The 26,541-nt window shown below is 33.0% G+C and overlaps 1 protein-coding gene across 8 annotated transcripts in view; it reads right to left on the reverse strand.

Moving 5' to 3' along the window:
* RELCH (RAB11 binding and LisH domain, coiled-coil and HEAT repeat containing) overlaps positions 1 to 26,541 on the reverse strand; it is a 112,853-nt gene that overhangs the window by 57,662 nt on the left and 28,650 nt on the right. For 3 of the 8 annotated variants that reach the window (XM_032422533.1, XM_032422531.1, XM_032422536.1), the window contains exons 3-12: positions 23,264 to 23,335; positions 23,097 to 23,152; positions 22,882 to 22,995; positions 20,460 to 20,663; positions 20,263 to 20,354; positions 19,393 to 19,677; positions 16,492 to 16,567; positions 15,147 to 15,242; positions 14,974 to 14,997; positions 3,054 to 3,166 (exon numbers count right to left, since the gene is read on the reverse strand). In XM_032422533.1, the coding sequence (XP_032278424.1) occupies positions 3,054 to 3,166; positions 14,974 to 14,997; positions 15,147 to 15,242; positions 16,492 to 16,567; positions 19,393 to 19,677; positions 20,263 to 20,354; positions 20,460 to 20,663; positions 22,882 to 22,995; positions 23,097 to 23,152; positions 23,264 to 23,335 (1,132 nt within the window). The remainder of the gene's footprint in view (positions 1 to 3,053; positions 3,167 to 14,973; positions 14,998 to 15,146; positions 15,243 to 16,491; positions 16,568 to 19,392; positions 19,678 to 20,262; positions 20,355 to 20,459; positions 20,664 to 22,881; positions 22,996 to 23,096; positions 23,153 to 23,263; positions 23,336 to 26,541) is intronic. The other 5 variants (XM_032422538.1, XM_032422532.1, XM_032422537.1 and 2 more) reach the window with 3 other exon arrangements.

Raw genomic sequence — 26,541 nt, forward strand, 5'->3', positions numbered from 1 at the left:
CACTCTTCAGAATGAAGTTCCATTTTAAATGACTTTAAAATGCAGAATTATAAATTTTTCCTCTTTTATCTAGTTCAAAACAGTAAAACCTGATGGGTAGTAGCCAGCTTCTAGGAAGAACGAATTAGAATGTTTAATTCATATTAATAATAAAAACAGCACTTTAAGCCCAGGCACTGCTCATTGCTACTTCAAGTCAACTTAACTTAAACTGCAAAATGACCTTAAATTTCTAAATAACTGTTCTCTCAAGTAGAGGAGAATAATGACAGACAAAGAATATCTGGACAACAATGAGGAAAATGTTGAGCCAGTCTATCTTCATTGTATACTGCAGCTTATTCTCACCACAACCTTGTATTTTTAATCTATCTGATTCCCCTTAATATGTATATTATTGTCTTCTATGCCTACTTCTCAACTTTCCCTTTGCTTTTCTATTTCCTTCTACTTTGGGAAGGCAACTAAAGTGAATAAAAGAAAATGGGAAAAGAAATTCCAAGATTTACAGACAGCATTTTAGCTGCCTGTTCCCCAATGAAAACTTCCTAATATCTGAACATTGTTTTTTCCCCACTAGTATCTTAAAATAATGAGAAGGCATATACATTGGTTCCACAAATGTTGGTAATAAATGAACTTAGGTGAAATGTAGGCATTTCAAGCACTTGCAAGAAGTATACACTTGTATGAAATCTTCATGTGAAATAACTTTAAATCACGAGCCAGCATCTACATACTAAAGATGTACAAACTTGCTGAAAAAATGTTAGGCCCCTCAAGGCAAACTTCTTAGCCAGCAGAGTTAATTTTAAAAAGTCTGACAGTTTTGAAATACAGGTTGAAAACAGAAAAGGTAAGATGGCCGACAGATTATTAACAGCATTGGAAACAGGATCCTGTTACGGTAAAAATTAATGTTCCCCTGGGGTGCCTGGGTGGCTTAGGCGGTAAAGCGTCCAACTATTGACTTCCGCTCAGGTCATTATCTCAGGGTGGTAAGATCGAGCCCTGTGCTGGGCTCCACGCTCAGCAGGGAGTCTGCTTGAGATTCTCTCTCCCTCTGCCTCCGCCCCTCCCCCCACTCACACACTCTCTCTCTCTTTCTAAAATAAATAAATAAATCTTTAAAAAAAATTAACATTCCCACTTGTAGAAAAATCACAGGACACGGGTTGTTTGACTAGTATTTGATGCAGGTAGAAATATGGTGTCAATTATGGTTCTTAGCAAAGAACAGGCAAAAAAGCACTAATACTAAGTATAAAATTAAATTTTTCTTAGGATACAATCAAAGAAGTCTGAGATTTATTAAGTAAGGAAGAGTAACAACTAATTATATGACAAATATATTACGCTAACTTAAACATTTTGCTTTCTTACTTTGTTATTCACAAAACACACAGTGAGTCAACTGATTAGTATATTTTAAAAAATACTTGTATATCTGAAAGGTGAAAAATTTAAATGTGAACGTGAGTGCTGAATTCCTGACAGATCTCAACCTGAAGTAATAATAGGTACTTTTGGCCACCAGGTGGCAGCTTTTAGGTTTACATGTGGAGTCTACGAAACAGGCTAGAGATCTAGGTTTTTGCCTTGTAAATTTAAAAATAACAATGTAATAAATGTTATTTAATTATTAACTTATGAAGACAGGGAATAGTATTTTTTATCTTATTTTAAATTCAATTAATTAACATTTAGTGTATCATTAGTTTCAGATGTACTTCAGTTATTCATCAGTTGCATATTAAACCCAGTGCTCATTACATCACGTGCCCTTAATGCCCATCACCCAGTTACCCCATCCCTCCACCCCCCCCACTTCCAGTAACCCTCAGTTTGTTTCCTAGAGTTAATAGTCTGGGAATAGTATTTTTCAACGCGAAAATAAAATATTAATTTTTCTACACAGCACCATCAAATTGTTCTAGAAAATTTTCAGTTTGCAGTAAATAGTGATTTAATTTGCCTTCTATTTGACTAGCATGTGAGGACTGCTGGTGTAGATTCATCTTGACTGGATCCTGAAAGGACATGTTTCTCTGCTTGCCCAGGTATATTTTGGTAAGAAGGGGAAAGAGATACATACTCATAAGGTTTTAAAGTCTATATGACTGTTTTTATTCCCAGAGTTGAGAGATACTTTGTATTTAAAATTTTGAGCTTTACTTGTTCGATGGTTCAATCTTACGATTTTCCAACATTTTCAGATGAGGTAAAAATTTTGACAATCAGTGAAACAAGTATTGAATATATAAAGTTACCTAATCATAAAGTACAATACTACTGTTTTGCAAAAGTATAAGCAAAATTTTTTTCATTAAAATAGAAAAGTACAACATAGAAAAACATTTCAACTGCCCAATTTTACCCATCCAGTGCTTAGTTTACCTACTGACCCACAAGGATGTTTTGTTCATGTTCACAGTTGCACAGCTTCACTTAAAAGTCTCACCTTTATTTAAAGGTTTTATCTCTCAGGTAGGCGTCATTGTTGCCTGTCAAAACCTATTCCCCATTCTTCTGGAAAGTCATCCTGATGTGTGTCCCTTCACTACCCTCAGATATAACTCATTTCTCCACTCAGGTATCAATAGTTGTGAGTACTGAAGTCATAACCAACAAAAACAAAATACTATATCCCTCTAGCCACATAGTAATTGGTTTACAAATAGCCCAGTGATACAGAAATTCATATATTAAATATTTTACTTTTGTAGAACCTGTTAAGAAGCCATTCATCTTTGGGGAAAAGGGGGGAATATTCTTAGAAATCAAAGGTGAAAGATTAAAGGCAAAGAAATATTTGAATTAGAAGTCTAAAGGTAACTAATACAAAAGTGTACAAATCCAGCATAAGTAATTGGAATAACAAGAATGGAAACAATGTAGAGCTTTGTGAATGGGGCCAGTGTTTCCTCTGCTTATTAAAATAAATACTGGGACAGAAAGAAGGCATTTAGCTTAAAATGCTAATCGTGATGCCAAATTAATAAAATTAATAAATTAACATTATATTTATTTCCCAAAGAAGTAGTCATACCTACCTTTGCTCATCATCTGGCCTCTTGATCAAATTGAAAAGTATATGGAGAAGCTGATCTCTTTCTTTAGGCTCAGGATGCAGGCATGCTGTACACAATATGAGGGGGATCAACTCCTAAAGAAATATGAAGGTGGAAAAATTCAAAGTAAAAATGCGTTGAAGAATATTCATTTTTTCCCCCAGAGTATTCTTAAATGAACATTTAAAATGAAATAAACCTCAACATACAAAAGAGCAAATTCTAATTTTGTAAAATAAGTAATTCAAGAGAAAACACTGAAACATATATTTAGGTGTTGGTTGTAGAGAAGGTGTGAATCACAATGTAATAAGGTTATTAAAGTTGCAACTAACCTTATTTCCTTATCCAGTCCTTTCTAATGGTCTACTAGTTTTTGCACTAAGTAACATTCTATCTTACTTTAAGCTGATAGAGTAATTTTAATTTTGAAAGTGTTTAAAAAAAAAACTTGCAGAAGCTAACTATATTTTAAAATTTAGAAAGCTAACAGAAAATCAAGACAATTCATCCCACTTCCACAAGTACAATATCATCTGTCTTAATTAAGATTACCTGTAATTAATAATTTTGTACCCTTCCCACCTAACCCCATGACTAATTAAAAAGAAGACCATTTCCACAGGTGTTGAATGCTCTCAGCACTGCTACAGAGTATTAGTAGAAATGTTTATATTCAAATGGAAATTTTTAACAATTGTACATTCAACATGCAGAGGTAAATTCAGTATTTTGTAGGAAAGTAATAACAGAAGTTTATTTCTCTCTTCCAAAGAACTATGTAAACCAAAGTTGTTTCACATTTTAAATAAACTAAAACAAAATTCTAAAATATATTCAAAAGATATTGTTTTTCATTTTAGAATAAATTTTCAAATCTAATGAGAATAAAAGTCCAAAAGCATTATTTTTGGAGGAAAACTTTCTAAATTGTAAAAATAATATTTTACAGTTATTTTAAAGAAATCAGTATGATGTTATAAGAACAGAATGATTACTCCCACCATTTCTTTTTCCCATCTATCTTCCTACCCAGCAAAAAGTGCTAGTAGATTTAAAACAGAAACTGATCAGGGCACCTGTGTGACTCAGTGGGTTAAGTGTCTGCCTTTGGCTCAGGTCATGATGCCAGGGTCCTGGAATGGAGCTGGCTTCTCCCTCTCCCTCTGCCCCCCCACCCCACTCGTGCTCTCTCTCAAGTAAATAAATAAAATCTTAAAAAAAAAAAATAAAAAAGGAACCGATCACTATGAATAATGCATGATATCCTGAAGAAAAGTCTACACTGTAGAAGTATCTTCCCATTCTGAAGATGCTCCCTTAGAAAAGGATGATACAATTTTTAGCAGAGTTGAGACTACAGCTTAGAGGAATGACTACAAGTCCCTTTCCATTATTTCTAAAGTCTTCATATATTATTTTAAAATTATAATTACCTGGTATAAATCTTAAATTGAAGGCACAAAGATACAGATAAGAGGTAAGAATAAACCTGAGAAGTAAAATTAAATTTAAAACATTTATTCTGTCATCTTTGTATTTGGGCACCTCTGTAGGTTTTACATTAGTGAGCAAATGAAAAGCAAAAGTAATAAAAAGTAATTAGGGAAAATAATTTTGTACTGGGAATGGAAGACAAAATATAGATCCTATATTGTTAAGTAATGTTTTTACCAGAGATTTAATATGATGCTTGATGGATTAGTCTTAACTTTTATGAGAAAAATAAACAACCTTTTATGAGATACTAGAGTAGGAGATCGTTAATAACAGGGATTATCCTAATCCTTAGAGGATTCCATTTAGACTACTAAGAGCCAATGATACTCATGAGAGGACTGAGACATTCCATCAGCATATCCCACTGAGAAGAGAACCTTAAAGATGAAAAAGCAGTTATTCTAGAAGGCACTAACAAAGGGAGAAAAAATTTTAATGCATGAAAATCAAGAAAGACTCTAAATATTTTATTCGTATTTTCCCCTCATGTCAGATCCTTCTTTCCTGAGTTTTCTTGCTTCCTACTCAACCTTCCTCCTTTTTCCATTGTCTCTACATACATACTCTTCCATTCTCTTCCTATTATATTACTCTTTAAAGATAAAGTTTTGCAATGTAGATATTTGCTATAATCGCAAATACATACATACACACTCTGTTGAAAATATAATTATTTAGCTTCTTTATCTCAAAAACAAGCATAGCAAAATAATTGTGTTACTATTTATTCTTTGTGCCTTTCATTTTCTTTTTTTTTAAATCATGAGGCTTAGTGATTCTTAATCAAAGAGGAAGTTTATGTCCTACATTAATATAAAGAATCTTTTAACTGAAATATGGCTGTAGACGTGCCAAACTGAAAACCTAATGAAAATCACAAACTTCTCTGATTTTTAGTTTCTTCAAGTAAAACATAAAAAGAATTAATATCAGGGCAGAAATGGGAGCTACTTCATGCACAGTCTGCAATTTCCTTCTCTATTGCTAATGTAGAATTATTATTTTCCTTCTGAGATCAAAGTTGGCCTCACAAAGCCTTAGCACTTACCAAAGCACTTCTCAACAGAGCAGCTATTACCAACCAATCCAAATTGACACATGGGAGGAAAACCTGTCACTTCTTGTACCCTTAGACTCTAAAATTCTATGAACTTAGGACTTTGGAGGAAAATATATTTCACTTTTCTGAATCACAGTAATAAATTATATTGCCATTTGCTTTTATTTCTTGCTGGCAAAATTAACAACATATGGGAAGTCACTGCCAATCATTTCTGGATGATATTCCATGCCAAGGAGAACTGAGTACATCTTGGCACATTAATGGCTCAAACAGTTATAACTCAGTATATAAAGTAGGTCAGTCTCTTCCTCTTACAGAAATACAGAGCTGAGAAGAGGCCCAGTAAGTAATGGCAGAAAAAAGTGGAAAGAGTAGTTTGTGTCTCATAGAATCATCAAGGATTTTAATTGCTAAGTTATGACTGGCTCCAAATATCTTATTTGTTCACAAGTTCTATTTGTACAAATTCATTCATTTATTCACAAGTTCTATTTGTACCACCTTTGAAATAAAGAATTCTGTACACATGTATCTGCTGTTGTATATTCTCATTTATTTACTGTGAATTCATCTTTTTCAAGCCTCTGAAGTATTAATACATCCACATCAGAATTTATTAAGTCTGCATTTACCATTTTCACACTATTCATAAATTTATAGATTTGAATCAATATTCTCCCTTTGGTATCATCTCTCCAATGAAGAAGTCTAGTGTTTTAAAAACTTTCCTTATAATTCTTGAATGAAACATTTAAAAGGTGGTAGCTAAATTTCCTTCAGAAGGCAAGGTGATAGTGGTCTTTAAATGATTACATATAAAAAATGTATTGAGAAGAGGAGAGCAATGTTAGACATCATATCTAAAGCTTAAGAATTTTTCACATGGGGTGTCTGGGTGGCTCGGTCGGTTAAGCATCTGCCTTTGGCTCAGGTCATGATCCTGGGGTCCTGGGACTGAAGCCCGGCATCGGGCTCCCTTCTCAGTGGGGAGCCCACTTCTCCCTTTCCCCAATGCCTGCTTGTGCTCTCTCTCTAGCTCTCAAATAATAAATAATCTTTAAAAAAAATAAAGAATTTTTCACATGAAAAGATCCTTAAGCAAATCAGATTTAATATTGCATGTTGATAAAAAATAATAACCATGGTAATAAAATACCTATGGCTTTGGTAACATTATATACAAAAAGTAGTGGCCCCCTACCCACAAACAAAAAGTTACTGTGTCAATACTTCAAAGCAACAGAAATCTTAAATATTTCATTTAAAACATGCTTTAGCAACTGATAGTACTCAATAAATGTGTACTGAAGTGAAATATAAAACAGATGTCCTACTAATCACTAGAGAGCAAATCAGTGCAGTAATCCTGTAGCAGAAGGTATTCCATTACTTCACTGTCATTTTGGAAAAGATATTTGTAAGGCCTTTAGAATTCATTAATCTAAAAGGCTTAGTAACTTACATTTTACTCAAGTAAATGACTTTTGCAATTTTAATAACAAAGCAAGTTCTCTCTATATGAAGGATCTCCCACCTCTCAAATCTTAGGTTGCCAAAGGGATTTTGTAGAGCATTAAACAGTTCAGTTTTACAACTAAAACAAAATAACTTCTAATGATAACAAAGAAATCACTTTAGAGATAGGAAATGTCTTTAGAGAATTTTACATTTGATTTTATGAGTATTTTTACTTAACTTTCTTAGTCTTACAAAGATTAGTGTGTTTAGACTACAAAAAGGGGGAGGTGGGGAGAGGAAGCACCTAAAAAGGATCTAAAACAATCCGGTGATTAGATGCTGGGTGGGGGAAATGAAGGCAAATTTTAACATTAAAAAAAGCATGGAAACGTTGATAAGACAATGGCTTCAAGATCTCAAAGAACTCTAAAACAGAAAAGGAAGCACTACATTTAGATCAGATGCCAAGGAGGAAATGTTTGAGTGCTTCAGATCAAGAAGAAAAATTCTACGGTTTAGAAAGGTAACACATTAGTCCAGTAAATTATAGTTCACTGCTTGCCCTCATTGTTCCATTAAAATTATTTCTTAAAACTCAAGCTTCATTTAAAATTTTTAGGTAGATGTTATTTTAAAATTTTCCATTTGGTCTTTTGCCTAGATATTAAGCATTACCAAATTACAATTTAAATTCAAGCGATGATAAATGTACACCCTCTGATTTAGATTTTCAGTTGAAACTTGTCAGGGTGTTGACAGTAATACATTTAAAAAATAAAGAGGGGCGCCTGGCTGGTCAGTTGGTAGAGCATGTGACTCTTGATCTCTGGGTTCTGAGTTCAAGCCTCATGATGGGCATAGAGCTTACTTAAAAAAATAAAAAGAAATAAAGAAATAGGGAAATAAAGAAAGGAAGGAAGGAGGGAGGAAGGTAGGACATTACAAAGACTCACATAAGAAAAAAAACAAGATTACTCACCTTTGGAACAAGTTCTATACTTCAAGGCTCCTAAAGTATCTATTCTTAGAATTATTATCTAAGGCTTATTATTTTCTATCTTAGAATTATTCCTAAGGTTCAACCTTCAGGAAGCCTAATTAAAATACTTGAATGACTTTAAAATCCTGATACTGCTGGGGTGCCTGGGCTCAGTAGGTTAAGCATCTGCCTTCACCTTAGGTCATGATCTCAGGGTCCTGAGATCAAGCCCCGCCTCAGGCTCCCTGCACGTTCAGCACGGAGTCTACTGCTCTGCCCGCCCCCAATAAATCTTAAAAAAAAAAAAAACAAACCCAAAAAACTGATACTGCTAAAGAGAATGTGATTTACTTCCAAAATTAACATACACATACAAACACACATTAAATAGGTAAAAGAGATGGACAAAGCTTATCTACTTCACCATACTATCTATTTTACTTTACTTATCTGCTATTCTTTTGTATAACTCTTGAAGGGGTTCAGAACAAGTCTCCCCAAAATGTGCCATTTTGGCATGTGGACTATTTTGAGCTGAAGGCAATCAAGATCCAGCAGAACCAAAGAAAAACTTTTACCTCTTCCTTAAACTACCAAAAATAATTTAGATAGGGGGCCTGCCCAGAAAGAGAGCTACTTCCAAGAAATAGGTATTTTATCTGAATGACTTATCTATATGAAAGGACAAACACCTAATTACCAACATCTGCTCTTCTTATTGTCCTGTGAATCACCCTCCTCCCCGTTTTTACACCATTAGCTCAAGATGGCATATAAGCCTAATTAATTGCCCAGCTTGTCCTTGGATCTTATATTGCTATGTGGCCCTCATATACATAGGTAATTGAATTTATTTTTCTCCTATGAATCTGTCCTATATTAATCTGATTATTAGACTAGCTAAAGAACTTAGAAGGACAGAAGTAAAACCTTTTCCTCCCCACCACTCTCATATAGTTATAATTACTGGGCTATTATAACTCATAAGTTAAAAAATTCATCATGGAGCAAACATGAATGTAATATAAAAGAGCAAAGTTTGGTTTCTCAGATGATAAGCAGCTCTTTAGAGATACTACTACATTTAAAACTTTTAGGGAGGAGCACCAGGGTGGCTCAGTAAGTTAAGTGTCTGACTCTTGGTTTCAGCTCCGGTCATGGGATCAAGCCCCTCAACAGGCTCTCTGCTCAGTGCAGAGTCTGCTGAGATTATCTCCCCCTCTTTTTCCCTCTCTCTCCCCCTCTCTCTGTTCTTCCCCCTGCTCATGTGATGCTCTCACTCTCTTTCTCAAAAATAAATAAAATTTTTAAAAAAACTTTTAGGGAATTGGTTCTCTCCTTTGCCTCTTTTTTTTCCCCAGCTTTAATGAGATATATTTTATATATCATAAAAATTCAAGTGTACAGTCAGTGGTTTTTAGTATATTCAGAGTCATGCAACCACCACCAATCTAATTTTGGAACAATTTCAACGTCTCAAAAAGAAAGCTTGGACTCATTCCCCATTTCCACTTGCCCATCCCCATTCCAGGCCCAGACTTCTCCTTTGCTTTTCCGAGTCAGCTTTCCTTGGCATAGAATGAAAATAAAAATTAAATTTAGATATATCATTTAAAAATGCTTTTAGAAGTAATCTTTTATGAAATCTTATTTTTAAATTACAGAATTTTCCCTTCAAATGCATTTAAAGCAGAGACTATGAAAAATCAACTCCTTTAGCCTATACACATACATTTATTCTGTAGTTTGGTTTGAAAGATTCAAATTCTTCAATTAACTCATTAAGATGAACTACTACATAAGCCACAAATAGAAAATTTGTTCATGATTTTTTTTCCTCCTCAAATCAATAGACAAGTAGGTCTTTAAAATACTTTTAAAAAAGATTACCATTACTTAACAGTAGATAGGAGGAAACTTTTTTTCACTTTTTATTATCTCTGAAATTGGGGTACACCTTATAATGGAGAATGTTATAATTTCATTGGAATTCCTCTTTCGTAAAGGTACATAATTGCTACAATTAATGGCATCTTATATTTGAAATATTACGGTATGTTAAATTTAGAAAATGCAATAATTATGACCTAAAGATTGAATGAGGTTGTTACTTTTCTTTTAAAAAAACAAAAACAAATAACACATCTTTATTCACTGTGCTTTCCACTTTTATAAAAAAATAGTAAGTTTAATTTATTAGATAGCTTTAATTAACCTTTATGTCACTCCCTTTAAGAGAATGGGTCAAAAAAACAATTAAATGGATCATAAAGAGCATTCTTTTCTTTTTTATTGTTTAGGTATATTCCTTATTGTTTAAAAATATTTATAAAATCATGTTTGATATTGATTGTCTTCTATTTTAACTTTTCATAATTAGTAAAGGCAATACTGGTTTGTCAAACTTTCATTTTAATTCTATATATGTAAGTATATACTGGCACATCACATAAAATGTCTCTTACTGAATGTGCCCAATAAAGTTTGAAAAACACTAATTTAAAACATGTTTAAAAGACTATAAAAAGACTAGATATTTTGCAGCCTTAAGAACAAGAAAGTTCTTTATATACTGACATAGAAAGATACAAAAATATAACGTTACATGGAAAAAAAGCAAAGTAAAGAATAGTACATAGGAGTGTAGTACCATTTGTGTAAGTCATGGAAGAAAGATCATATATTTGAGTTTGCTTACATGCACAAAATATTTCTGAAAAAATACAGTGCAGTTCTATAATATTTGGAGACTTCAATATCCTAGTTTCAATAATGGATACACCACTAAACAGATCAGTAAGGAAACAGAGGACCTGAACACCATAAAATAATTAAATCTAATAGACATTTATAAAACACTCACTCTGACAACAGCAAAAGATATATTTTTCTCAAGTGCACATGGAACATTCTCAAGAATAGACCGGATGTTAGGCCAGACAATTCTCAGTAGTGTGTGTATATATATATATCTTAGGAATTTTTAGATGCAAAACTGTGCAAAAAAATACTAACACCAAATCCAACAACACATTAAAAGGATTATACACTGTGACCAAGTGAGATTTGTCCCAGGAATGCAAGGGTAGTTCAATATTTGAAAAATCAATAACGTATTATACTACATCAGTGGAACGAAGGGAAAATAATTATCATCTCAATTGATGCAGAAAAAGCATCTGAGAGAATTCAACATCCCTTCATGATAAAAACACTGCAAACTAGGAAAAGAAGAAATCTTCCTTAATCCATACCCAGTATCATATTCAATGGTGAAAAACTGAAAGCTTTCCCCATAAAATCAGGAATAAGACAAAAATATCTGCTTTCTCAAAACACTGCTATTCAACATTGTACTGTAAGCCCTAGCCAGAGAAATTAAGCAAGAGAAAGAAATAAAAGCCATCCAAAACTGGAAAGTTAGAAGCAAAACTCTATTTGCAGATATGTTATTCCAGATAAAGAAAATCACATTATAATCCACAAAAAAACTACTAGAACTAATTTAACTAATGCAGTAAAGTTGCAAGGTAAGAGATTACCACACAAATATCAGTTCTGTTTCTATATATCAGCAATGAACAATCTGAAAGGAAATTAAGGGGAAAATTCCATTTACAATACCATCCAAAACAATGAAATACCTAAGAATAAATTAAAACAAGGAAGTGAAGAAAAAAAAAAAAGTAACAAAAGGGGCACCTAGGTGGCTCAGTAGGTTAAATGTCACTCTTGGTTTGGGCTCAGGCTGTGATCTCATGGGTTAAGGGATCACGCCCAGCGTTAGGCTCTGTGCTCAGCAAGGAGTTTGCCTGAAAGATTCTCTCCCTTTGCCTCTACTCCCACCCATGCATGCACCCTCTTTCTCTCTAAAATAAATAAATAAACCTTTAAAAAAACTAAAAGGAAGTGAAGGATTAGACAGAAAACTCCAAAAAATGCTGAAAGCAATTAAAGACATAAATAAATGAAAAGAATTCCATGTTCATGAGTTGGAAGAATTACTGCCGTTAGAATGGCAGTACTCCTTGGGTGCTTGGGTGGCTCAGTTGGTTAGACTTCTGCCTTCAGCTCTGGTCATGATCCCGGAGTCCAGGGATTGAGCCTTGCATCAGGCTCCCTGCTCAGTGGGGAGTCTGCTTCTCCCTGTCCCTCACCTCCTCTCTCTCTCTCACAAATAAATAAAATCTTAAAAAAAAAAAAAAAAAGGAATGGCAGTACTCCCTAAAGTGATCTATAAATTCAAGGCAATTCTTATCAAAATTTCTATGATCTTTGCTGCAGAATGAAAGTAGAGTATCAAATTCCTATGGAACTGCAAGGGGCCTTGAATAGGTAAACAATATTCAAAAAGAAAAAAAAGAGAATTCATACTTCCCAATTTCAAAACTTAGTGCAAAGCTACAGTAATCAAAATAGTGTGGTTCGTACAGGCATAGGCTAAACATAAAGACCAAAAGAACAGAACTGAGAGTCTAGAAATAAATCCAAACATCTGCAGACAACTGATTTCTGACAAAGGTGCCATGACTATTCAGTGGGGAAACATTTCAAGAAATAGTGCTGGGACAACTGGACAATCACACAAAAAGAATAAAACTGGACCCCTGCCTCACTCCATATACAAATACAAAATGGATCAATGACCTATATATAAGAGCTAAAGCTATAGAACTATTAGAAGTAAGCATAGGGGATAAATCTTGGCTTCAGACTTGGCAATAGATTCTTAGATTTGACACCAAAAACACAAGCAACAAAAGAAAAACATTTAAATGTCCATCAAAGGACATTTTCAAAAATGTGAAAAGACAAGCTACCAAATGGAAGGAAATATTTGCAAATCATATATAAAATAAGGGTTTAATATCCAGAATTGTAAGAACTTTACAACTCAAAAACAAAGACAAACAACCTAAATAAAAAATGGGCAAAAGACTTACTAAAAACTATAACATTTATTGCATGTGGAATAGTGGCTCAGCGACAGGGGAAGAGTTTTTGTTGTTTATCTTTTTATATTTAAAAAGAAGCTAAACCATGTAAATGTGTTACTTAATCAAAACCTTAAATCATGTTTCTAATGATTTATTTATTTATTTAACCAGCTAAGATATTACTATGACCAGTTTACTGAAGGACATTTTAATTGTATTTACATATTAATAAAAGGCTTATCCTGATAAAAGATTATATAAAACTTGAAAAGTAAGAAAAAATCAAAATATTAATCCTTTAATCACAAGACCTTTTTAAAAATACATATTTAAGGAATTAAGGTGAAATATTAAATAAAAGTAATCTAATATCAAAGCATGAAATGAAATAAAAGTTTTGTCCTTTCATGCCCTGGGATTGGTTTCAAACCAAACCATTATTTACCAATTTAGTTTCAAGAGAATACAACTTTGATATATTATAAATGGTAAATTTTCTGATAAAATAGAGTAATGTACAAATAAATAAACAAAGATAAACGATCACTTCTTCATGAAATTATAAGTATATAGTTTTTAAATACAAAAAACTTAAAATCAGCCATAAAAGTAAACATCATACCACAAACGAAATGTGTGTATGTATAAATATATATGGCTTCATATATATTTATATATGTAACATATCTGATTACTGATGATGCAAATTTATAAATACTTCATGCAGTACAATCAGATTTTAGTGGTAGAATCTTTTATGATAAAAAAAGGGAAAATTAAAATAAGGCTTAAACTGCATCTCATAACAATTAGGTTTCTGTGCTATTTTAAAGATTATATTAAGGAAACATAGTAAAAGGGATGCAAACATTAATGCATTGCATGGATTATGTTACAAGCTAAAAAAGGAAAAGAAGCTCAAACACCATTCTGCCAGGCAGACCTGCAAAACAATCTGAAATTGGACACTGATCCTTCAAGATACAGGAATCTTCCACAGTTATTGATATCTCACAACTATTTTTATATATTAGGTAAAATAAAGCCACCAGTAAGAAAACAGTCTTAAATCTTTTCTTAAATTCAAAACACCTATAGGAATAAAAATTTTTAACGTAAGTTTTACATGTAAGTTTCTACAAGTAAGTTTTCTTGAGGATCAGTACAAATTTCTTGTGCTAAACGGATAATTAAGGATAAGCTTTATATGGGTTTTGCCAATGCACTGTGTACCTATCATACTGTAGGTCCCAAGAATTATAATTGAAATCAGTGGTAAATATTAAGAAGATAATAGAAGACTTATAGGATATATTCTAAAATATTTTTACCCTGTTTTTTGTAAAAAAATTTTGTGAATTAGAAGTCGTTTTTATAAATTGAATAATTCAAATAAATTATTAAACTTGGTTACAAATAAATCACCCACTGTCATTTAAATTAGATTATGGATAACTTTTTATTACATTACTTAACTTTTCTTGGCTAAATATAACTCTAAAGATAACTCCTTACAGTATGGCTCATAACAGAGGCTACTATATTTTAGATATTTTAAGCATCTGTCAATAACAGAGTTAACTACGAGAAAAGCAAAAGAAGGTACTTTCAAAAGTTATTGTCAATACTATAACTATCCTATCATCGTAAGACAAGTGTGATTATTGACAAACAAATATAATAAAACTAACATTTATAATAGGTCACTACAAGTATATTTAGGAAAAAAGTTACATTATTAGTCCCGGTTAATTTTCAATACAAAGAGGGTCTATTTTTGAATACGTATCAAGCATATCATATCAAGAACAGAGATAAAATAAATTAGTTAACTGGTAATGTAAAAAACGGACAGTATTCATGGCACATAAATGGACCTACAGTAATAGTTAGTGTTGCAGAAGCTAATGATGCTTTAAGCAAAACTGGAAAAACATGAATACCATGCAGTTTTACTGAACTCACCTGACAGAGGTGTAAAACCATTCTCTAGGAGCAGAGATGCATGCACAAAAGTAAGAATATGATTGCAAGTAATAGACTTTAACAAAATAAAAATATAACACTAAACTTCAAAGTGACAGAAAATGGACAACATGATGAGATTACTGGGATGAAAACCCTTCTATGTGTCTCACCTCTCTCTTTGCCAACAGTACATTAGGAACAATGTGTGGCAGGCAGCGCCCCAGCATTAACATAACGCTTTTCTCACTGTCTGCAATCCGAGACACCTAGGAAACCAAAGAATTAATAAATGATGACAGTGTAGAACTTCCATGAATGATGGTTCTTGAAGTTCATGTTTTAGACCCTGCCACCTCTGCCCATCCAAAATTCCATCTTCTGATGGTAATGGTAATAACAAGGACATCCCCATCAACAACAAGAACTGTGGTCTCATGTAGGATAAACATTTCTGTAAGCATGAAATGGGTTGAAAACACCAGGAAGAAGCAAGCGTGAATCAGAGGAGCCCTACTAGGCTGCAGTTCTGGGAACAACTACGGATAACACAGGACTGATGTAGCTTCAGTGGTTTTTCTTTTATTCTTGAAAAGATGCCCTACATAGCTTCAATCTATGCCTATGGCAATCAAACTGTTGAGTTTGTAGAGCAAAGCTGTGTATAAGAGGAGGCCTGGAGGCTGACCCAGTCTTGCTGTGAGGATTGCCAGAAATGTATTCAAATCATCCGTTAGCTCTTTCATATTAGCAATGACATTGTGAAACTGAAGCCCACAAGAGGTCGAGTGGAATCAACCACAAAACAACTAAAAAGGGGAGAAGTGAGTATTAAGATAGAAAGAAAAAAATAACAAAATACCCTGTCAGGATGAGCCTCCAATAATTACAAAGCACTTGAGGAAAACAAATCTGAGAACAAACTCAGCAATCAAAGATAACCACTCCTGGGGCACCTGGGTGGCTCAGTCAGTTAAGCATCTGCTTTCAGCCCAGGTCATGATCTCAGGGCCCTGGGATGGAGCCTAGCATCGTCTAGCGTCATGGGGCTCCCTACTCAGTGGGGAGTCTGCTTCTTGGTCTCCCTCTGCCCCTCCACACCACTTGTGCTCTCTCTCTCTCAAATAAATAAAATCTTAAAAAAAAAAAAAGATAACCACTCCTAATGAAGTAAAAATAATGGAGTAATCTAAAAATAACCGAAATATAAACAATATATACACTTACACTGGTTTCCAAATTATACCAAAAAGAGGCAAATTACCATATGTCAGACATAACAAATTAAAAATAGACTACAAAAGGTCACTTTGATACTAAACAAAACTTTAATCCAAAGGACAGAAATAATCAAATACCTTTTTAAAAGTTTAAAATTCTAGGAATTATTTTTTAGAGCATTATTTTAAAAAATAGATATTTATTTGAAATAGAGTCTTATCACAGCTGTTTTTGGATGAGATACTAAGAAAAACCAAATATTTTAAGAAAGTTCCAAGAATATATGATATAATTTACCTCTGATCCTAAACGACTATCTGCTGACATTCGACAAAAAGAGAGTAGAGCTTGGTGGAAAGCAGGAGACAATTTCCTAGAAGAAAAATTGGACGAAAAGGGGAGAGTACCAAACAGTTACCACTGGCATTTAGGAGAAGGTAAGCTGCATGTTATAACTACTATACCTGCATTAATACTGCCCCACAAACGCTAAATGGATTTTTCAGCCACCAATGACTTGAAGGATACTTCACTAGAGAATTATACAAGGGAAAAAATTAGCAATAACTGATTTTAAAAAAGTTTAATGATATGTGAATGAACAGCTGTAATGTCAACGGATCAAACCTGAAATGTAGAACAGGTCAATGATTACAGAAAGTATTTGCAAAATCTGAAATGAGGACTTTTTTCTCCCTAATTCTCTCTGGTCCCAGAAAGGTAAACAGTGGATACAAAGTTGCTGACAGGAATTAAAGTTTTGCAGACCTCTCTAATGATAATGATAAACCTTAATATTAGAAACCCACAAAAAACAGGTAAAAATTAAAGATAAATGAAGCAGAGGCTCAGTCAACATTCACGGTATATTGTAAAGAAAGTGTATTTTTTTTGTAACTGAAAATATTAGCTTATTTATGTTTAAAAAACGAGGTTAAAACATTTGTATCTCTAAAACGACACTAGTTTCTATGTAGTAGTATTCATAAAATATGACTATGAGTTGTGCTTTATGTGTTCAATCCACAAAGAAAAGAGCTAACACTAAAAGTTACAAAACAGAGGTTATTTAGCATACACTACAAAGTGGCATTCAGTAATTTCTATGATCACAGGGAGTAATGTACCAAAGCTTGAGTTTATTTGCTCATCTATTTCCTCCTCCATATTCTTTCAGTGGAATAGCCATGATCCATCTAATCAACCAACCCAGAAACCACAAATCAGCCTTTATTTTTCCCTTTCATTTCACCCCAAATCCAATCAAGCTTTTACCTTCTAACTATCTTAAATTCTACCTACTTCTTTCTAATACAAGTCAGGCCTCAACCATTTCTTACATGGATTCTTCCAAAAGACACCCTATTAGTCTTCTTTCCTCCCGTCTTGCTACCCTCCAATCACCTCTACCTTAGAGGATTCTTTCTAAAACTTATATACCTACCATGTCCCAGCTCTCTAAAATGAGTTAACATGGCTTACATGACTTAGTCTTTGATTAAACCTTACTAAATTCTTCTTAGTTCCCCAACACGTGTGGCATTCTCCTAGCACATGCTATCCTCCATTACTGGGAACACTCTTCCTCCTACCTCTTTGTTTGGTTAACTCCTATTTAGTCGTCACGCCTCAGGTTAGACACTTCTTCCCTGAAAACTTCCCTGTTCTGATGACTAGCTTAGGTGCCCTGATTGTGTGTTTCCAAAGCAAGGTGAACTTCTCTTATATTACTATTTTTCATACTTTATTATGATTGTCTGATTATTGGTCTCTCTCATACTATAATGTTTGTGACTGAAGGGGTTACCGCATGTTTTGCCTTCCAGTATATTCCTTGTTAACACTGCCTAGCACATAGTTAAGAGCTAAAAAAATTAGTTGAACAAATTTAACAACCACGTTTCTCCAGAAAGTAGCTTTGCATACCAAAAGAGATATATGGAAGTACTCCTAAACACTAAAGAACTATTACAAATGCCATTATTGTTGAGTATCATAACATAGATTTTTATGACTCTATCTTATCCATACTAGAAAAAATGCAACTTGAAGACTGGGCCGTATCTATTTCAACTCTGTAACCTCCCCAATACCTAAAGAAAAATATGGCTAGTAGGTATACAAAAAGTTGTGGCTCATCAGTGGAAAGATTTGCTTTTAAAAAAAAAATCAAATACTTCTTACTAATAATGAGTGCCTCTAAGTCTAAAAGAAATCAGTCATACTTTCCTATTATATCCCAACACTAAGTGTAATATCCTTCTGTTTAATACAAGGAGGAAGTATGACTTGTGGCTCAGAATTGCACCACAGAATATTTGTGAGGATGAAATAAGTTAGGATACAGAAAGAATTTAGAACTAAAATATAAAAAAGAGCACAGTAGATATTCCTTTCTTAAAATGATTTACAACCTAAAAATTTTTTAAATTATATTTTTTCTCCACTAGAAAATCTGATCTTAAAGGGCAAGTACCACTGTTATCTCATCTGATTTCAATCACTGAGACAGACCCAAAAAAATTAAGTAAATGAATCAAGAGAATACTAATAATACAGTATTAGTAATGGAAGCAGACACAGGAAAAAGGACTACGAGCAGAAACAATTCCCCTATTTACATTGGTAACTATGCAGTACCAAAATCTTCTACTGAGTCTGTTAATGACAGAGAAAAGGTAAAAATCACTGGCTTTAGGGGTGCCTGGGTGGCTAGTAGGCTGAGTGTCCGACTCTTGGTTTTGGCTCAGGTCGTGATTTTAGGATTGTGAGATGGAGCCCTGCATTGGCTCTGCACTCCTCAGGGAGTCTGCTTCATATTCTTTCTCCCTCTTCCTCTCCCTCTCCCGATTGTGCATGTGCGCTCTATTTCTCTCTCTCAAATAAAATAAATCTTTAAAAAAAAATCACTGGTTACAAGAGTTTACAGCACACAGAACATACATATTATTTTATGGGTTTAAGTACTTTGCTAAGCTAGAAGCTACCCCATTTATGTTTTAATTCTCTTTAATGTAATTGAACTTAGTAATTACTTTGTGATATGTTTTTGAGACATGTACCTTGCTATGTGTTAAGTTCATGCCAAATGTAAAAATTCATACATCTGACCTGCAAAATAAGAAATGAAGCTCTTCCAGTTTGGCAAGGTATTAAATAGCTGAAAGATGCATTTCAAAACATAGGTTGCATACTAACCTGTTAGGTTTATCAAAATGGACTATGTTTTTACTTGATGGAGAAGAAGATGGCATTTCTTCTTTTTCTCTCCTGGGGACAGAATTTGGGAAATTCTCTTTAGGAATAGTGGAATCAACTTCATCTGATTTTGAAAGATGGATATCTTGGTCTTTTTGCTTGTCTGAGCTATTTATAACTGGATTCTGTCCACTGTCTTCAGAGTCCTTATGATCCAAAGAAGGCTGAACAGAGTCACAAACTACTGGGATGGTGAAGTGTTCGTTTTTGAGGAAATCCATTTCACTGTAGAAAGAAAGAGAAATTATCAGAGAACAACTATATTCTTAAAACTTTGGCAATAGCATAAACCTCATACTAGGTTTCATGCATTAAAAGTAAAACATATTAATAGAAAATTGTTTGGCAACTGATTTAAGCTTTTCTGTACTACATAAAGGAATGTTTCATATACCTAAAAGTATAACTACAAACTCTTACCAATGAAGCATAAAAATGACCTTATAAACTTTGAATTGGCATTTAGCCTTCTTTTCTGTATTTGCACAATGGGAATAATTTCATCTAACCCACAGGATTATAGTAAGAATTAAATGAAATAATCAGTGGGAAATATTTACAACATTAGTGTGAAGGAGTTATTTTATTAATACTGACACAACCATGGGGAACCAATTACATGATTACTACTTTTTTTGGGGAAAAAGAACATATTAAATATTTAAAACAATTATAAGACTTTCTTTCAGAAGTATTAGAATATGAAAAATTATGTCTTTCAACTGAAATATTATGTTATATATTTATATAATCTGTCAGTTTCTTTAAAAACTTTAAGAGGTTTTTTAGAAATGATGATTAAGTACTAACCTTTCAAGTCTTCTGATTTGCTCCATCAAAGACCATTTCTCACTATTTAATAAACTAATTTTATCTTCTAATTTCTGTACTAGCAAGGAGTTCTAAAATCAAAATGGGAGAAAAACAGAAACTCAAGATCTCATAGCATGCTTTTACACAATTTAAATACTTCTAGTGGACTTGACTAGTTAGTTAATATTGCTCACCTCTACAGTCTGAGGAGTTTCAAGGCTTGGCGGAAGGCTGCCTAAAACTGGTGTAAGAGCCTCTAATTCATCTTCTTCCACACCACTGGCCACATCCACAAGATCTTTCCCAGCCACTTGATGATTTCCAAAATCTCGGTAGAGCTGCAGTAAGTCTGGAGGTTTTGGAATGTTTAATCCTACATCATCCCAGAGTTCAAAATCCTAAAAGATAAATAATAATATTTTTTAAAAACTATGAAGAAATTTTATCCTGCATTTTTGAGACTCATTTTATTCCTTATAGTTAATATCTTGAAAACCTAACACAATCATAATTTTGTTGTAAATTCAAAGTGTATGTTCCAAGTGAGAAAACATCATTGTTAAACTTACTTTACATCTTCCACTGTATATGATATTATTCTTATAAGTTTCCTGATATTCTAGGTAAACAGATTTAACTGTCTTAGATGTCAAAATGTTACACATACAATCTTGTTATTAAGTCTCTCAAAAATGCAAACTCTTAACCTTCAAGATTGTGTTAACTTTCAAGCTTGTAAAACATAAATATTTGCATGAAGTCATACAACATGTCTACATTAAGAAAATCTTAGTTCATAAGTTTACCCATTATTTATAAGTAAACTAATTGATGGCATTAATTTTGTTCTTCCTTTATTATTCTAACCTATATATATTTAGTGTAATCTCTGGTGGGTAAGCAAGCAATTTAATCTGTTTGCCTTCTTGCGATAGCTGTTTGAATCTAATTTATATTATTAAAAATGCTTCTTACAATTTTCAGAATCCAAATGGCTATTCTTCGATTTGCTGTGTATGAAACATTCTCTTGAATTCAATCTAATACAATTCTATTACTAAAGTACAAAAAGGCATAGCACCTCAAGCATTCCATGAGCAAAGATTTTTTGAAGAGCTTTATAAAATTCCAGAGTAATTAATCACACACAAATATATTGTCCTACCATTCTCTCTTTCTCTAATACATCAAAATTTAGTATTAATTTGATATCTTGTAACTTATTTATTTATAATTTATTTGGGAAACCCTCTTTGAGAAACTATGGCATATTCATTTGAATGTTCTAAATGTGACATTCTTACTCCTTTGAAGCTTTATTTTTTTTTTAAGATTTTATTTATTTGAGAGAGAGACAAAGCGAGAGAAGGAACACAAGCAGGGGGAGTGGGAGAGGGAGAAGCAGGCTTCCCGCTGAGCAGGGAGCCCGATGAGGGGCTCGATCCCAGGACCCTGGGATCATGACCTGAGCTGAAGGCAGATGCTTAACGACTGAGCCGCTCAGGTGTCCCTTTGAAGCTTTATTTGAATAATGAGAATACCCATTATTGAGGCTTAAATCTGAGGCAAATATAAGGCAGGTATTAAAAATGGGGGCTTTGGAGAAATTGGACCCAAGATGAAATTCATATCTGTCTCTGTTTATCACTGTTATAAATTAATTTGAAACTTAAACAGGTCATCTGTATAATGGATATAATACTCACCTCTTAGGGTTTTTGTAAGGATAAAATAAAATGTATATTAAGATCTTAACACAGTGCTTGGCCTACAACAAGAACTAAACAAACTTAAGCTTTTTAAAAAAGTTATTAAATGACTATTACACATATTATTCAAATGTCCATTTATCTAACTATATTCATCAAACATTTATTAGATATCTGCTGTGTGCTTAGAAAAAGGAATAAAATATTGTCTCCACTCAGGGGCTTTCACAGTTCAAGTGAGGACATAAACAGGTACTCTTAGTATTATAGATATTATAATTAAAGAGCTGTCAAGAATTTAGAGAAAGGAGTCAATTTCTGTCTTGAGGTAGAAGGAAAGATTTTGGAAAGGTGATGACCTGTGCACTCTCTTGGAAAAGGTTTAGGTATTTATAAGGCACAAAGCAATGAAGGGATAAGGGAACTAATTATTTCAGAGACAAGGGGAAGAATGAACAAAAGCATAAAACCCTGAAGGAATCAGATATGTTGAGGGGGATGCAAGCCCTTCTGTTTGGCAAGATTATAATGAATAGGCAAAAGATAATATTGGAGAGGCAGGTGGAGGATAAGCTAAAAAGAAAGTTGAGAGTGCTTATAAATTTAGAATTGATAAGGAAGGAGTTAAAGCAGTAGGTAGGAGAGATGCATGACATGAAAACGGAGAGATTTAGAAGGCGGAGATACAGATGTAGTGGGAGTAAGACAGTGACAAAATTGAGTGTGGCAATGGGAGCATGACGAAAAGAATACCAGACTGCATGGGCAGAGAAGTGTTTGGTAACTAGTGTTACAGAATTTTACCGTATGTAGGACTTAAAAAATTAAAGAAACTAGATAAAAGAGAAAATAAATAGATTACAAGTTAAAAAGGAAACAAATCACTGTCAAAAAAAAAAAATTGTACCTGATCATCATTTTCATCTGAAAAGGTTATTGATGTAAGCTTGTAGTTATTCTTCAATAAAAATTCATTGACTAAGAAGTTTAGAGCTCTCTTTTCAAGAGGTTTGATTGGTTCCTACAGGCAAAATAAAAGATACAATACTATAAGTTTCCTTCCTTCAATACTTGTGCTACCATTTTATGTGGAAGATACTTTTAGTTCTGTCATTCACCCACCTGAATTTCAGGACTTGATTTGTAATTTTTTCGTTCCTGTAAAGGAACTTCGTGTTCTGGTGGAAGAAAATATAAATAACACTTTACTATTTTACATTTGAAAATATTTCAGCTACTTCTACATTGTCAAAGTAGAAAAAGTCTCAAAAAAGTTTTATGTACACCACCTGCAGCCTTTGTCAGGTTGGCTCGGAGGGCCTGAATGGTCTCCTTGGCTTTCCGTAGTTCAAACTCCAGGACTGGACAGGGATTTGGAATAAACACACACAGGCATCCAACCAAGAAAAGGGAAACAAAATTAAAAAATAAAAAGCAAGGATGGGTATGAAAAAAAAATACAATTTGTATTGAAAACAGAAAGCATGCAATCTTTATGAAATTTGTGAACGCATGCAGCAGAGTTGGTTTGCAAGCAAACTGGTGAATGTTTTCCATAGTTTTAGAATTCAGGGGACTGCTAACCAAATGTTCTAGCTGTCTGACAGGGAATAGCTCTATTTAAAAATAAAATCTATGGCATACTCTCATTTAGGTAAATAAAAATACTGGTAATCTGGATGCTTGTACTTCACTCAGTGTAGGTAAGAAAATGCAATGGAATATTTTCAGGTGACATAATTTTAGGGGAAAAGACAAAAATTTAGATCAAGTCCAAGCAAATATACTTAAAGAAAACCTTAGTATTAAAAAAGAAAAAGTATTTTTAAATGCATTATCTAGAATATTGTTATAAATCAATATACAGAAACATTAGTGAATATATCCCTTCATTAAGATATTGAAGAAACATGGCTTAAATATTTAAAAATGTTGGGATGGCTTTAAGTTTTTCTACAAACAAAGTTATGTTATCTACAAACAAGCATAGATATGTTAAATACATATCTTAAAAAATGTTCCTATGGTTTTAGGTTTCATTTAAAGCCAAAGGGTTGAAACAGTTTGTTCTTTCATTTCTATTTAAGACCATCCTAAAGTAAATGATTTGTACAATTCTAAAAGTATAGTACCTAAGAATACTAAGTAAAATTAAATAGGATTTCAACGTTTCTGATAACTTTCCAAATAGATAATCTCTTCATAAGAGATACTAACTAGTGAAACTCAAAGACTTCTCTTGCTACTGATAAGATAAACGTGAATACTGAGGAAACATTTTTAAAGCTCTTTAAAATGTTTCACCACGATCAAGATTTAACTAAATGTGTCTTAACTGGGAACTTTCTTTAAAATATATAAATATTGCTCTGAAGAAAAAGCAAGCTTAGCTGTGGGGGGGAATGCCATTTCCATGAAGTAAAGCTCTGGGAAAATTAAGTGATCTTTGTCACAACTGGATATTAAACAAAATTATGGTATTTAAATAGTTCTGCATAACAACTAGCAAATTAAAAAATTTAAAGATGGCAATTTTTTCCTAATTGACTAATAAACAGAAAAAAGAAGATGGCGAATGAGATGCTATCAGAGACAATAAAGCTATAAAAATACATGGAAAAATTAGGATTCACTCAGTTTGCATATTTTCATTAAAAACTGAAGATGTAATTGAATCACATCTAGTACATGAAGGCCAGTTATTTTGATGCACAGAACTTCACTGCAGCAACAGGAAGGCACAACTAAAAGTCAGATGACATGTATGTTACGATTTCTTTTTTGGTAGTTAGCAATGCTGATCTGCAAACATTTCTGTGCAACAAAGTTAGAACATTTTCCCTAAAACTTACACTTCTGGAAACAGAGTTTGTGTTTAAAGTCAGACTGCACACATTCAGTGTGTAAGTACAAAATAGGTTTACTTTTTTTTTTTCTAATTTCAAAGCTTTAGGTAATTGATTTTGATCTAAAAATATTTAACCATACCTTAGGTAAAATCAGTATACATATTATGCTTTCAGTATCACTTACAATTTACTAAGACATATTACAGAACAATTGCAGATCAGAAATGCCTGCGCCAGAATGATAGAAATATGAAAAAAATAAATTAAAAAAAGGGTTAAAACACAAACTGTGAAAAACTCAAATTCAGTTGGTGAAAAGTTTAGGTGACTAAGAGCAAAACATTGAATGATCAAGGCACAGAAAGCCAGAAAAACCCATGTCAGACGGCAAGAATTTATATTTTTATGCACATCTACAAATACATTGCCAAATGTCACTAAAAATTACCAATGCTTTGAAAAGATAGTGCTTATCAAAATGAATTCACTCTGCTGCATGTTTCTTAATATACAATATAGACTTTAAAAGACAAAGGCATATCTTTGAAGCTCTATAGCACATCTCTATAAAGGCACAGTATGATCAAGTAATTACAATTACATGAGAAAGTTTCACAAGAAAGGTCTGAACAGCTATATTCACACATACATGAATTTGTCTCTTCTTTATTAAAAAATATTGGATTAAAGCTCAAAATTAATTATCCTGTAAAGAGATACATTGTACCAAACAATCTCCAAGTATTTTTTGAATATTTTAATTTTTCATAAAAATGTTTGAGGATGTGTATGTTTGTAAAAAAACAAAAACAAAAAAACACCGTAGGAACCAACTACCCAACTGTTCACTACCTCAATCCTCTACTAACAGTCTAACCCTACTGACGGCAATTTTATTGGAATTAAACTAATAACTGCAAAGATGTAGGTATATTCTAATATTACATATTACAGTCTTACCAAAATAATTAATGATTTTCAGTGTGAGCAGCTCTAGATTAGTTGAAATTGTTATTTTCCAACAGGGGTTGGAATATTGGTATTCTATCAGAGGTACCTGAGTGTTTAAAGATCATGTTCTCATGCCTTTACATGAAAGGTAAAGTATTAAATTTCAAAGCAGAAAAAAATATCAATCCCTTGTAGCCCCAATCAATATATCACTGTATTATCTTGAAATATTTGCTAGTCTTTGATCATCTTGGCACAAAACTCAAAACATTATTTTGGAAAATTTTTTCCATAACTGACATGACTCTGATCAGAGTTAAGTACTTTTTTATTGCTACTCCTGTTCATTGTTGAAGAGTTTAAATCAACAGGGCTGAGTCAAGGTCCTTGCCAGAGTGGACATGAAACCATCTTCTTTCAAGTCAGAATTTCCTGGATTATTTTTTTCTGACTATAAAGTGATTTGACTTCATAATAAAATACCACTTCCCCATTTTTTAATATTTATTATCCCAGGAACAGGTCTAAGAAATAGGAAAATTCTTTTAAGATTGTAAGTTAGAATAGAAATCTATTCCTAAAAATGATATTAAAAGCCTAAGACAGTAACATTACCACCCCTCCTGGGTTTAGACTTCTTCCTGCCTATTACAGACTTCAGAAAGGAATACTACTGTTAGGCATGTGAGTAGATAGTGAAAAATAAACGAATGGAAGCAAGAAGCAATCTCTATTTATAGACATTTAGTTTTCTATATTCATCTTAG

This window comes from Phoca vitulina, unplaced genomic scaffold (genome assembly GCF_004348235.1).
Source record: "Phoca vitulina isolate PV1807 unplaced genomic scaffold, GSC_HSeal_1.0 scaffold27, whole genome shotgun sequence".
NCBI classification, from domain to species: domain Eukaryota; kingdom Metazoa; phylum Chordata; class Mammalia; order Carnivora; family Phocidae; genus Phoca; species Phoca vitulina.